Genomic DNA, 15539 nt, shown 5'->3' with positions numbered 1-15539 from the left:
GTTAATATTGTGCTACTGATTATTCTAATTAAACATATTTTAATTTTATTTGCTATTAGATTTTAGTTTGCTGTAAGTAATTCTAAAGATAATTCTAATACCATTGAACTCTAATTTTGATAGTTATTATGCTGTCATGGTTTACTTTATTTGTTCTTATCTAGCAGCAAATTGCCTCCATACCCCGCCAATGGACTGAGCAAGAAACTAAACAGTTTGTGGTGTTTATGGAAGAATTGGTTGTTGAAGGCAAAAGGGCAGATGCCGGTTAATTTAAGCCAGGGGTATTTCAAAAACTGCGGACAAAATGAATGAAAAGTTTCCTGGATGTGGTCTCACTGTTAAACACATCAAAAACAAACACAAGCGGCTGAAAGAAAAATATATGTTTGTGGCTGAGATGTTGGGTTGTAGTGGTTTTGGGTGGAATTCCGAAAAGATGTGTGTTGAAGTGGATAGTAAACAAGTACTGGAAGCTTGGGGAAAGATGTGCTCGTAATTTTTTCGCATTTATTAATTCTTCTTACAAGTACTCGTTCATATGAACATGTAATTTTTGACTTTGTTTTATGTTGTACAGGGTCGCAATGTTACACTCTACACTCCAGGCAAGCTATTTCCGTTGTTTGAACGTCTTGGGAACATTTTTGGCAAGGATAGAGCTACTGGTCTTGATGCATGCAGTGGAAAAGATGCTGAAGAAGATGTCACACCGGACTCTACATTTGCTGCGGCCACAACGGATGGCTTTGGTTTAGGCGGAGACGATGTTGACATGGAGGATTTAGCAGCTGCCGAGAGCGAACTCCCCAATACCTTTTCAGCCTTGTTTGCTTCATCAAGTGAGAAAAATCAAGGACGTCACAGTGCTATCAAACCTAGCTGAAACGTTTAAAGCTGCGGTTGAGGATCAAGGAAAGCATGTGCAGGTGCTAGCTAATGCAATGTCCGGTGTTAATGAGCAAGTAAATCTTGACCGAACGCTGAGGAGTCTTGGTTTTAACACAATGGAGATCGTGCAAATTGCAAAAAAATTTGTGCAGAATCCAGAATTGAAGGCAACCTTCTGGAGTTTGGATGAGGAAAAGGTGGCATTCGCTCGAGATATAATGGAAAACTTTTAGCTAGTGTTGGGTGTATTGCTAAATTTATGGAGATATTTTGGTAAACTTACTAGGATATTCTGGTAAACTTAACAGACTTATTAATGTTTTGTTGTTTTTATCTTTTGTTAGACAATTGAACTGCACTGGCTACATTGCAACTCTTTTATGCAGTCTGTTGAATTATGTTTGTATTGGGCAGTTTGTCTATGTCAATTTTCTGCTATTATATTACTAACTTATCCACTAGGTGAATCTTAACTGCATTATGCAATTTTGCACTTAAAACTGTGCAATCCCACAAAGCTTTATTCAATTCTGCATTATCTATGTTAACTTTTAGGTGAATTTTATTTGTATTGGGTAATTTTGCCCCATAATATACTCTAATAAGTATATGTAATTTTACTTATTCAACTTTTACGTAGCATGTGTTGATTTTCTGCTATTCTGCACTTAAATTAATCAACAAGTCTAATGTATCTCTTATGTTAATTTCCTGCATAATATTTACAACCTGAGTTCTTAATTTTTGCACCTACATATTCATGAAAAGAAACCAAAATATACTCTTACAAGTTAAAAAAGGATACTATTAGCTAAAAACAGAAACAACAAACCAAAATACATATAAAAGAAAGCACTTTCCATTGAATTTTCAATTTACATAAGTTCATTACAAGTGAAGGAACCAACAAACAATTGTGTATTTCCTAAAACTATACAAATATAACTCTTCTATTCTTATAGCTAATAACAAAATACAACCTTATTTAACAAGTTAAGCTACCACCCTGCGTGGTGGAATGAATGATTTACGAGAATGAAGATCGGCCCAATTATCAATCAAGAGAACATCTCCTTTCTGCCATGGAATAGCAATAGATTCTTCCTCAAGTAGTTTAAGACAATCATATACTACATTAGATGGTAATGGCTGGCCATCACCAAAGGTAACAGCCTTCACAGGATCATTCCTTTCATCCTTCCAGCCAGTGTATGTAGCCACCATGCTATTGAACCATATTTTCCGGTTTCTACTCTTATCATACTTCACTGCTGGGATTGGACCCAAGATTGTTTTCACCACATCTTCCAACCACTCCAACTTCATTCCCAGTTTAGTAGCCCTGCAAGAGTCTCATTCATATGAGCTATGCATGTTCTACAAAATAAGGCAAATTGATGACATAATTTGAAAAAAGATGAAACCTTTGCTCAGCTATGGTCTTATCTAAGGTAAAAAAGGTTGATTTCCAACCACAGCCAATTGGAGAATAAGGTACATGAATTTTCAATCACAAAATTTAGAAACGGGATCAATCAAGACAGCTACTATAACCAGCTAAAACAGAGATTAGAAAAAAGAGGCATGACCAAACATGGCTCTTGTCAGCAACACAAACAAGAGAAATTTGATAAAAATTGGGAAAAAGTAAATAGGAAATATTACAAAACATAAGGGCAATAAACTATTAATACAAAATGCTTTGATTAATGCATAGAAAAGGGCAAAATTTTACTGTTTACGAATACGACACAAATCAGCAAAATTGCAAGGAACAAGTGAAATAGCCATGGATAAAAACAGTGATGAAAGAAGAAGATGGAATGGTTTCACTGATTCACCTTCAAGAGAGGCACAACACAAGACGGCCACGTTTAGATTTTGACAATCCAGACAGATTTTTATAAGCGATGCAAATTCACTGCCAACCATGGATGATTGGGAACCCTTGAACCCAATATCCTAAATCCAGAAACAAATCATCAAATACGCTAACCCTGCGAACACCCACACAACAATTAATAAGAAGAAGAAGAAGAAAGAAAGAAAAGAAGAACGGAAAGAGATTCACCTCAAAGAAGAAGAATCCTCGACAAAGAACAATCGCACAGAAAAGATCCAGCAAATGCCAAAGAAGGAGGAGGCCAACTAGGAAGAAGAGAGATTTCTGGGGGTAGGGTGGGAGGGGGTGGAAAGTGGAACCCTCGAACCAATTTGGGAAAAGTGTAATCTGAATAGCTTTTTTTTCTTTTATTTATTGAATTTTTAATTCAAATTAAGGGGGTAAAATAGTCATTTTAATTGTGTAGTGTCTTGTTCTATGTAAACCAAACACAATGTTAGGCATTATTGTAATATCATGTCCATTATATCCAAACGATATACATAAACACAAATATTTTATGTCTATGTCTCAAGTGTCTATGTCTTAATGTCTATGTCTTAATATATACACAAAACAAACGCAGCCTTATTTCTCTCATAAATTTTGAAATCTTTGGGTTGACTTAGTCAAAAATTTTTTAAAATGAGTTGTTTCTTGTTAGTCAAGATTTCAATTTCAAAAATTTATCTTTTCAAAATCTTTTTCAAAATCAAATCTTTTTCATTTTTCCTTTGTTTTTCGAAAATTTAAAAAATTATTTTTCAAAATCTTTTTCTTAATTTTACTTCAAATTTTCAAAAACTTTACTAACAATTAGTATTTTGATTAAAAAATTTCAAGTTTGTTACTTTCTTGTTAAGAAAGATTCAAACTTTAAATTTTAGAATCATATCTTTTAGTTCTTGTTAGTCAAGTCATTAACTTTAATTTTCAAAAATAAAATCTTTTTAACTTCCTTTTCAAATCTTTTTCAAAATAAATTTCAATCATATCTTTTCAATCTTATCTTTTTCAAATCATATCTTTTTCAAAATTAATTTCAAAATCTTTTCTAACTTCTTATCTTTTCAAAATTGATTTTCAAATCTTTTTCAATTAACTAATTGACTTTTTGTTTGTTTTACTATTTCTTATCTTTTTCAAAACCACTGATGATTGGAATTTTTGACGGTTTAGAATTTCACCAATGAAATCTCGTTGTAAAGTATAGTCTCTAAACCAACAATAATCATTTCATACAAAAATTTGGGTGTCACAAGTACAAACCCCTAAAATCTATAAACCGAAGTATTTAAACCTCGGGTCGTCTCTCAAAGGACTTGCAGGGTAGTGTTCTTGTTATTGGTTATGGACTTGTTTATTTTGGGGTTTTGAATGAGAAACATGAATAGTAAATGGTAATGAAATTTTATTAACAAAATGGTCTTGGCAAGGTTTGATGATCAAGGACCTCTATCATTATCACTAGCCACAATTATGGTAGTTGCAAGGATTAATCCCACTTAGTCATTCTTTAATCAAGTAGCAAAGGAAAGTTAAGTGAGTTATATCAATCCAAGTCCGTAAGTCCTAGCTTTCCACTAATTGAATTAATGAAGGCTAGAGTCAATGGCTATCAACTATCAATCACTTGGATATTAGTAACTCAAGAGTTCCTAAGTTACCTTCCCTAAGCCAAGAACATAAAATTCTACTCTAACATCCTTCCAAGCATTTCATCAAACACTTGGAAGGTACAAAAGAAAAGTATAGTAGATTACAACAAAAATGAATTCTAACAACAATTGAATGCAAAGAATTAACAACAATCAAGGAAATCACAATTATCATGAATTACCTCAAATTGCATTATTAAAAGAAAACAAAAGAACAAAAAATGGATCCACAACAAAGTAAAGAATTACAAGGATTAAAGTACAAAATTAGAAAGAGGAAGAAGAGAGGAATAAGAATTGATAAAGGAATGGTAAATCAAATCATGAATTACTTCTAGATCTAAGAGGAGAGATTAACCTAAACCTAATCCTAATTCTAGAGAGAAGTGAGAGCTTCTCTCTCTAGAAACTACCTCTAAACTAATCCTAATGTGTATGAATGAACTAAACTTTGCTAGAATGGTAGAATGATGGAATATGATGCCTCTCCCTTCAATCTTTGGTCCTTTTAAAGCACTTTGGTGCCAAAATTGGTTGTAACTAGGCCCCACAGCTTCCAGAAATCGCTGGGCACATTTTCTATTTAAAAATCACGTGCGGCCTTCGGCACGGACGCGCACGGTATGCGTACGCTTCCCTGGCCGATATCGCAATGTGCGCGCGAGCGCCTTGTGCGCGTGCGCGTCCTTGGCCGAGATCAATTCTTTGGCTTTTTGTGCTTTACTCCACTTGCATGCTTCCTTCCTTGCTCCTTTGATCCATGCCTAGCCTATTTTAACCTGAGATTACTAGCAAACACATCAAGGCATCTTATAGAATCAAGGATGAATTGAAATTACCAAATTGAAGGCTTAAAAAGCATGTTTTTACATTCAAGCACAAATACGGGAGAGATTACAAAAATATGCTAATTCATTGGCTAAATGTGAGAAAAAGGTTATCAGAATGCTCTAAATTCAACACAAGATAAACCCTAAAAATAGGGTTTATCAACCTCCCCACCCTTAAACCTTAGCATATCCTCATGCTAAAATAAGAAGGAAACAAGGGGTATGATCTTTATTAAATGCAACCAAACTATATGAACCTATCTAAATGTAACTACCTAAAGTGAATGAAAATGCTTGGCCAAAACAAATCAATTCCCAAGAAAACATGTGTAAGCATAAGAGCTAGAGCAATAGGAACCAAGTCCAAACCACAATTGCATTGGATTATCAAAAGAAGATGACAAGGGTGAACACATGTAATTGAGCTATGGAACCCTCACCGGATGTGTATCCGCTCTTTTCACTCAAGTGTTTAAGGGTTAATTCACTCAATTCTCCCCTAATCATGCTTTCCAAATTTCTTCCTCCTCTAACAATCAACAACCATTCAATGCATGCATACAAATATCATGAGGTCTTTCTCAAGGGTTGTAATGGGGCTAAGGTTAAGGTAGGATCGTATATAGATAAGTGGACTAGAATTTGGACCTTTGATGAGCTTAAACTTTCCCACCTAACCTATATAATGACCTATATAATTGAGTTCTAACCTAACTACCCATCTTTCACTTTTTCACATACTCATGCATTTTCTTTTCATTTCACAATACTTATGCATTGATCTTTTATTTGAACTTTACTTTGGGGCATTTTGTCCCCTTTTATTGCTTTTCTTTTCCTTTCTTTTTCTACATATATTTTTATTTTTTCTATATTTTGCTTTTCTTTTCTTTTCCATATAATAATTTTTTTCTTTCTTTTTCTTTTGTTTTTCTCATCATTTCTTTCTTTCAAGAATATCAATGCACAAGGTCTTACACTTAATCAATACATGAGCATACACCCAATTCCCAAATATAAAAATACAAAACATCCCTTCTTATCCTAACCAATGTTCTCAAATCTTCCCAAATTTGAATAATAGACACTCTCACTAGCCTAAGCCAATCAAAGATCCAAACAAGGGACTTTTATTGTTTTCCGCGTTAGGGCTTGTAATGTGCTAAAATGAAGAATAATTGGGTTAAGCATAGGCTCAAACTTGGTTGCAATGGATGGAAAAATGTAGGCTATTTGGTTAAATGAGCTAATGAAATAATGGCCTCAATCATATAAATGCATGAATACAAGGAATAATTGGACATATAAAATTGGGTAAATCAAGGATCACAATCATAGAAAGAGAACAATTACACACAAGAAGGGAAATAAGTGGTTATAAAATGTAACCACATCAATAGGCTCAAATCTCACTTGCTTGTGTCTTTAGCTCAAAGCATGCTTCACAAAATATAGAATTCAAGCAAGTTTCAAAAATTTTCAATCAATTGGGATAGTGCCCTATAGTTAAATTCCTTGGAGAATCTCAATATTTGACTAAGTATTGTTGTGATTGAAAAATTCTAAAAATTTCTTAGTTTACCCTTTTTGTTTTCAATCAAAATAATTTTCTTATGCAAAAAGGGTTAACTGGGTCTTGACAATTCCAAAACAATTTCTAATCATAACCACAAGCTAAAAAGATAACTATATAAAGAAAAATCCAACTAAAAAGTATGAAATCTAGCATCCAAAATATCTAAAATCCAAAATGACAAAGTATGCAACAACTAAGGTAAAAGTATCCAAAATAAACCAAAACAACCAATATATACAATAGTGTGCAAAATAGAAACAAGATAGCACAACTAGGAAGATATAACTATGAAATATGCCAAAATGTTCACCGGTCCTCTAATGGTGCCAACAGTAACCTCCCCACACTTAAGATCAAGCATCGTCCCCGATGCTAATCTTGAGGATCAGGGAGAGGTACACCGGTCGACTCTGGCTCTGGCTGGGGCTGTGGTACTGGCTGCGAGTCCTCATGGGAGCCTGGGTCTGTGGTATTTTCTCCACGTGAACCGGCTCCTCCTCATGAGTACCCTCATCGTGTAAATCGGCATGCTCATCCTCGTGGGTCTCTTCATCTGAACCGAAGGACTCTAAAAGAGGGGGCAGCTCAAGGCCCTGGGCCACAAACATCTGGTCAATCGATCTGCAGGAGCTGGCACTTACTGCGCTCCATGAACCAGAAAAGACGCTGAACCAGTAAGTAAGTCAGCTGAGGTGCTGGTGGTGGTGGTAAAGGAAGTGCTGCTGCAGCTGCTGATGTAGATGCTCCTGCTGGGGCTGATGATGAAGAGGGTCCAACTCCCTCAACTGCTGCTCTAGCCCGAGATCGGCGTCGGGAGGCAGGCTTCTCGTGCACCTAGGATCCCCATGGAATAGTAACTGGCTCCTTTACAGGGAGCGGTGGGGGTGGTGATACATCATCCTGGTGCCATGAAACTTCGGCCTTCTGAATCATCTGAGTGATCATAACCGGGAAAGGAAAGGTGCCTCTGATATAGGCTCTCCACATAAATCGCCTGATCAGTTGGGGGTAATAAACCTCCTTCCTTTCTAGCACACAGTTGATCAAGATCAGCATAGCAACCGGGATCTCTGTAAAATGGGTAGTAGGCATGAGGTAGTGAGCGAAGATCTGCTGCCAAGTCTTGGCCTCTCAGCTCAGATAACTGAAGTGCATCCCCTTGGGTGCCTTGTTCTCACCATCTATAACCCAAGGGGCTTCCGGAGTAGCTACCGCTGCTCTCAGTGCATCAAAATCGAAGGTCATGCAGTGAAGCTCTATCTCAGCCTGTAGGAAGGCATCAGTGTCACCGGTCTTTGGCCGGCAGGTAAGGGCATCCTCAATGGCCTCCTCGGTGATAGGTATCTCAACTCCTCTAACCAATGCCGAGTCAAGGGTGTGGCAGAAAAAATTACAGTAAAATTCTTGCACCCAAGACCGGTTCACCTGGCTCAACTCTCTATCCACAAAAGCTAAACCCATCCGGTCAATGCATTGGTGGATGATGTCGGTCAAATCCGATGGGATAACTAGCTTCTTCTCAATATTCAGATTCTTTGAATTGTAGGTTGGGAATATGAGTTCGCAATAAAGATTGTGGAATTTGACCATATCCTGAGCCGGTAGTAATTGGTTTGCCTTTTCTATGTCATTTAGAGGGTTTTGAGCATAAGCTTGAAGTGAGGAGAGAGTGGGATCTAGTGTTCTCTTCCTATTTTTGGAAGATGATGCTTTTCTCTTTCTTTTGTCTGACATCCTAAAAATTAGAATAAGTAATTAAGCAAGTAGGCAAATAGCAAGTAAGAGCATGTTTAGGATGTAAGATGGAAAGCAAGCAATCATGGTGTGGACTACAATTGAAAACTTGGAATGCAAGTAAGCATGGGAAATATAGCCATAAACCAAGAATTCAATGTTTCAATCATATGACACAAGTCTTTGAAGATTAGGCATATTCATCAACATACCCTAAAAGAATGGTTAAAGAGTTAAGTGTAATTAAAAGTGAAGTTAGTAAGTTAAAGAAATTAGTGAGTTAGGAAAATGAAGTTTGAAGATTAGTGGCATAGTGGAGAATTGCCTAATGAGAAGAAGTTTGCAAATTGTGCGCAACAATTATGTTCACTAGCATAAGAGTATGGAATTCTCAAAAATGCATGAAAATAAACTCACAATAGTTGGTGTTACAAGCAATAAAATGCAATTGTGCAACTATGAAAGATTGAAAACTAAGTTGAGTTAAAAGGAAGTTGCACAATCAAAGCATACCAACTATTGTAAGAGAATGAACATAATGTAAGGAGGTTGCCTATCATGGTTTTAACAAAAATGTAGCAGCTCCTTAAGTTCACTTGGTTAATGCCAATCACGGAAATCAACATAAGAACGGAAAAGCTGGCCCAAAAGTCCCGAGTATTGAACTTGGTTAGTTATGTAAAGCTTAGTTTGAAGGTGCCAAGTTCAATTCCGAGACCAGTATTTGAAGGTGAAACGGTTTTATAAAAAATTGGGCAGCATTCCGGCTTAAAATTGGACGTTCCCAGATAGCAAAACGAATAAGAAATGATCTCAAAAGCATCACTCAAATACCAATCACAAAATCATGCAAGCATGGCAGCAGAATAGGTACAGTATGGCAAGACATGGTTAAACCACTCAGCAAGCAATCAATATAAGCACAATTAGGTAAATAGATACTGTGCAGTTATCAGGCCTAGAATCCTCTATCCAGAACCTAGCTACCTAACAGCAGATATTTCTACTCTAACCTAACAAACAGAATCAAAATCTAATAAACTAACAAAGCCTAACAGTAACTAAAACGAAAGTAAAGAAAATAGAATTGGAGTAGGGGCATTGACCTGGGGCAGGGCAGAGATGGGGTTGGGAATGGGAGGATAGGCAGTAGAGATGAGCAAAAACCAGGAGCAGAACCGCCGCCTAGGATGATGGTGGCGGGAACCCTGCGGCGTAGGCAGGAAGGTGGCACACAGAGGAGGTTGCACACAGAGGCAGAGGGGGAACTGAGAGACGAGACAGAGACAGTGAAGAGCTGGGGTTGAGGGGTGTTGTAGGTGGAAGAAGAATGAAAGAAAGGGGGAAGGTTAGGTTCGCCGGTGGCGTGGCGGCGCTCAGCGGCGCTTGGCGGTGTCAGTGAAAGAGAGGGGGGATGGGTGAGAGAGAGAAAGAGAGAGAGAGAGAGAGGGTGTGCGTGGTTAGGTTGCGGCGGTCAGACGCCGGCGCGGTGGTCTGAGAGGTAGGAGAAGGTGGGGGAGTGATAGGAGAGACGTTGGAGAAGAGAGGGGTTGAGGGGTGCCTCTGCGCGAGTATCCATCGCGCCTTAGGGTTATCCCTCTTTTTGAATCGACGCGGGCGCACAGCGTGCGCGTTCGCGTGCATTGATGAATTTAGGGATGGACGCGTGCGCGGTCTAAGCGCTTATGCGTGGGTGGTGAGAATTGGTAAAGGTGCGTGCGCGTAGGGTGCGCGCACGCGTGCTAGGAGTTGGGCTGGAGGCATAGTGCGAGCCCAGAGTTGGCATAACTCTCTGGAATTTGGCCTAGAGGCCGCATCAGTGGATCGGCGCGCACGCGGCATGTGTGCAAACGCGTGCATTCTCTTATAAACTCATGGGTGCGCAGGTGCGTAGTGCGCGTCCGCGCGATGGAGGTTGGGCCAAAGGCTTAATGTTGGCCCAACGCCAGCATAACTCTCGGGTGGCATGTATGGAATGGTGGCATCAGCCAGGTGACGCGAACGCGGCAGGTGCGCGTTCGCGTGTTGTCGCATAAGTGTGCGCGTCCGCGTGACGGAGGTTGGGCCAGGGGCTTCATGCAGGCTCAAGGGAGGCCCAACTCTCTGGAATTCAGTATGGTGAAGCATCCGCTTATTGGCGCGTGCGCGTACAGCGTGCGCGCGCGCCATCCCCCCTTTTTTTGCTAAAAGACAGAAAAATTGCCCAAGAGCTCCCTATAATGCCTACAACTCTTTATTCAATCAAAAATCATACAATTCACAAAAATACAATTTGATTTTAGGATTTATTCATCTACTAATAAGCACAACATACATGTCAAAATGCTAACAATCAATTTATTAAAGCAACTAGAATGAAATGGAGAACTACCTACAAGAGAGTGGAAATCTACAAGACATTGGTAACTCAAATTACTTATTAATGCAATCTTCAAGAGAGTGGAAAGAGTGTACCATGGTGGGGTGTCTCCCACCTAACACTTTTAGTTAAAGTCCTTAAGTTGGACATTTGGGAAGCTCATTGTCATGGCGGCTTATACTTGTACTCATCCTTGAATCTCCAAGGATCTTTGCTTCTCAATTGGTTGATAGAATTTCCAACCATCTTCACCAAGCTTGGGCAAAGTTCAACCCAAGATATAAGTCCCCATAGTTGGTCTTCATATAGCGAACCGGGATCCCATATCTTATTTTCATACCCGTCTTCAATTTTATCTTCATACTTTTTCTTTCCGAGTGGTTGACACATATAATTCTCTTTAGCAAACCAAGATTTCCTTCGAGACCCATGCAAAATGGCGTTCTTCCAATCATGGTTCCTATACCTTGGAACATTGACCTTAACGAGCCTAATACCAAATTTCCAACCACTACACAACTCGTTCTTACTTTTAATTCCACAAAGAGCTCTAAGTTGACCATCATTTTCAATTAAACCATATCCAAGTGAGAAAGTAAAGCTTGAAGATAAGAATTTTGCCCACTTGAATGTTATGTTGGATGGTGATTTGGGAAGGAGAGCCTCCCCACACTTAGACAATGCAAGGTTGACTTCCTCATGCTCTTCTTTGGATATCCCCACCTCTTGACAAGTTTCTTCACTTTCAACCTTTTCCCCTTTGTCATTTAGCTTGGTGTTGTCTTGAAGAATTTCGATTTCTTGCCCAATGGGAGGTGATTTAAATTTGGATAGGAATTCATTGATGAATAAATCCATCTCTTGATCAACCTCTTCATATTCTTCAATTTCAATATACACCATGGCAACTTTTTCTCCTTGGTAGCTCTCTTTCAATTCATTCTCTTCTTCATTGTTCACCAAGGGTATAGGAGGTTGTGCACAGTCTTCTATTATTCTAACTCCATATCCAATGGGAGAGGATTCAATTGTGGATAGAAATTCATCCATGATTGAATCTATCTCTTGCTCAACCCTCTCATGTTCTTCAATCTTGATATGCTGCGGAGGTTGTTGAGATTCACATGGCGGTTTCACATCTCCTAAATCTTGTACCACTTTCTCTTTTGTTTCAATAATCGTAGGCTTCTCCAATTGCTCTACTACTACTACTACTACCGATTCTTTCTTTTTCACCAGATTTTCCGATATCATTTTCATGCTTTGCTCTTCCTTTGGCTTTTCACATGGGGCTACGGAAACAATTTGAGTATTTAAATATTGGTGGGCTAAAGTGTGCACCATGGTCAAGTTGGTCACAAACTCAAGTGTATCCCGCTTCATGGCCTCTTGTCCTTGAAGTAACAAAGTGAGAGAATCATCTATTGGGGCTTGGGGTGAGTAAGTGGGTTCATTATTTTGGAGAGAGAGTTCATGGTAGGAAGGTGGTTCCTCTTGGTGAAATTGTGGAGAAAGTGTGCATTGAGGTGGTTCTTGGTAGTAATATTGATAGGGTTGTAGTGGTTCTAAAGGTTCTTGCCCATAATAATCACAAGGATGTGGTATGGGTGATTGGTTATATGATGGATAAGGGTCACAGGGAGGTACTTGGTAGAAAGGGGCTTGTGAGTATGGTTGAGCATCATGTTGAGGATAAGATTCATAGGCATATGGTGGTGGTTGATTATCACAAAAGGAGTCACCATAACCATTGAGTTGGCATGCATTAGGGTGAAAATTATACCTATAAGTGTCTGGAGGTTGTTGCCAATAGGAGTGATCAATTCCTTGAGGCTCCTCCCATCTTTGATGGTTCCATCCTTGGTGCATGTTATCATTGAAGTTCACATTTCCTACAACACAATTGGAGCCAAACTCATAGCCAAAGTGAGAATTTATTATGGTAAAACAAAATAAAACTAACAAAGACTAGAGAACAAGCAAAACACAAAAACTATTCACACAATTCACATATGTACAATAACCAATAACATAACACCATCGCAAATCCCCAACAACGGTGCCATTTTGATGATTGGATTTTTGACGGTTTATAATTTCACCAATGAAATCTCGTTGTAAAGTATAGTCTCTAAACCAACAATAATCATTTCATACAAAAATTTGGGTGTCACAAGTACAAACCCCTAAAATCTATAAACCGAAATATTTAAATCTCGAGTCGTCTCTCAAAGGACTTGCAGGGTAGTGTTCTTGTTATTGGTTATGGACTTGTTTATTTTGGGGTTTTGAATGAGAAACATGAATAGTAAATGGTAATGAAATTTTATTAACAAAATGGTCTTGGCAAGGTTTGATGATCAAGGACCTCTATCATTATCACTAGCCACAATTATGGTAGTTGCAAGGATTAATCCCACTTAGTCATCCTTTAATCAAGTAGTAAAGGAAAGTCAAGTGAGTTATATCAATCCAAGTCCATAAGTCCTAGCTTTCCACTAATTGAATTAAGGAAGGCTAGAGTCAATGGCTATCAACTATCAATCACTTGGATATTAGTAACTCAAGAGTTCCTAAGTTACCTTCCCAAGCCAAGAACATAAAATTCTACTCTAACATCCTTTCAAGCATTTCATCAAATACTTGGAAGGTACAAAAGAAAAGTATAGTAGATTACAACAAGAATGAATTCTAACAACAATTGAATGCAAAGAATTAACAACAACAATCAAGGAAGTCACAATTATCATGAATTACCTCAAATTGCATTATTGAAAGAAAACAAAAGAACAAAGATATATCCACAACAAAGTGAAGAATTACAAGGATTAAAGTATAAAATTAGAAAGAGGAAGAAGAGAGGAACAAGAATTGATAAAGGAATAGTAAATCAAAGCATGAATTAAACCTAGATCTAAGAGGAGAGATTAACCTAAACCTAATCCTAATTCTAGAGAAAAGTGAGAGCTTCTCTCTTTAGAAATTACCTCTAAACTAATCCTAATGTGAAAGAATGAACTAAAACTAAGCTAGAATGCAAAAGTGATGGAATGATGCCTCCCCCTTCAATCCTTGGTCCTTTTAAAGCACTTTGGCGCCAAAATTGGTTGTAACTGGGCCCCACAGCTTCTAGAAATCGTTGGGCACATTTTCTATTTAAAAATCACGTGTGGCCTTCGGCGCAGACGCGCACGGTACGCGTACGCGTCCCTGGCCGATATTACAATGTGCGCGCGAGTGCCTTGTGCGCGTGTGCGTCCTTAGCCGAGATAAATTCTTTGGCTTTTTGTGCTTCTCTCCACTTGCATGCTTCCTTCCTTGCTCCTTTGATCCATGCCTAGCCTATTTTAACCTAAGATTACTAGCAAGCACATCAAGGCATCTTATGGAATTAAGGATAAATTGAAATTACCAAATTGAAGGCTTAAAAAGCATGTTTTTACATTCAAGCACAAATACGGGAGAGATTACAAAACTATGCTAATTCATTGGCTAAATGTGAGAAAAGGTTATCAAAATGCTCTAAATTCAACACAAGATAAAACCTAAAAACGGGGTTTATCAACCACCTAGCCACTTTTCTCTCTTTAATTTTCGAAAATCATTAACTTCTTTTTCAAAATTCTTTTTAATTAACTAATTGTTTTAAATTTTAATTTTATTCTATTTCTTCTCTTAATTTTCAAATTCTAACTAAATTTTAAAATAAAAACAAAAATATTTTCCTTTTCCTTTTAATTATTTTCGAATTTCCCTCTCTCTCTTTATTTATTTTATTTATTTACTAACACTTCTCTTCTCAAAATTCGAACCCCTCCCTTCTTTGTGTTTGAATTTCTCTTCTTCTTTCCTCATTCTTACTCTTCTTGTCTTCTACTCACATAAAGGAATCTCTATACTGTGACATAGAGGATTCCATACTTTCTTTGTTTTCTTCTCTCTCATATGAGCAGGAACAAGGAAAAAGGCATTCTTGTTGAAGCTGATCCTGAACCTGAAAGGACCTTGAAGAGGAAGCTAAGAGTAGCTAAAGCACAGTACTCTGAAGAGGACCTAATGGAAATTTTCGAAAAGGAAAAGGATATGGTAGCCGAACCCAACAATAACAATGCAAGGAAGATGCTTGGTGACTTTACTGCACCAAATTCCAACTTCCATGGAAGAAGCATCTCAATCCCTGCCATTGGAGCAAATAATTTTGAGCTAAAACCTCAATTAGTTTCTCTGATGCAATAGAATTGCAAGTTTCATGGACTTCTATCAGAAGATCCTTTTCAGTTTTTAACTAAATTCTTGCAGATCTGTGATACTGTTAAGACCAATGGAGTTGATCCCAAGGTCTATAAGCTTATGCTTTTCCCTTTTTTTGTAAGAGACAGAGCTAGAACATGGTTGGACTCTCAACCTAAAGATAGCCTGAACTGGTCACGGATTTCTTAGCCAAGTTCTTTCCTCCTCAAAAGCTGAGCAAGCTTAGAGTGGATGTTCAAACCTTCAGACAGAAAGAAGGTGAATCCCTCTATGAAGCTTGGAAAAGATACAAGCAACTGACCAAAAAGTGTCCTTCTGACATGCTTTCAGAATGGACCATCATGGATATATTCTATGA

The 15539-nt window shown here is 38.0% G+C and overlaps 1 protein-coding gene across 1 annotated transcript; it reads right to left on the bottom strand.

The window, feature by feature from the left end:
- Positions 1 to 1884: 1884 nt before the first annotated feature.
- On the bottom strand, positions 1885 to 2217 carry LOC130975315 (clavaminate synthase-like protein At3g21360). The gene has a single exon (XM_057900126.1). The coding sequence runs from the start codon at positions 2215 to 2217 to the stop codon at positions 1885 to 1887; it is 333 nt and encodes a 110-aa protein (XP_057756109.1).
- Between the last annotated feature and the right edge of the window lie 13322 nt (positions 2218 to 15539).

Source organism: Arachis stenosperma, chromosome 4 (assembly GCF_014773155.1).
Source record: "Arachis stenosperma cultivar V10309 chromosome 4, arast.V10309.gnm1.PFL2, whole genome shotgun sequence".
NCBI lineage: Eukaryota > Viridiplantae > Streptophyta > Magnoliopsida > Fabales > Fabaceae > Arachis > Arachis stenosperma.
The sequence above is the reverse complement of the archived record's forward strand: the minus strand, read 5'-3'. Positions and strand labels throughout refer to the sequence as shown.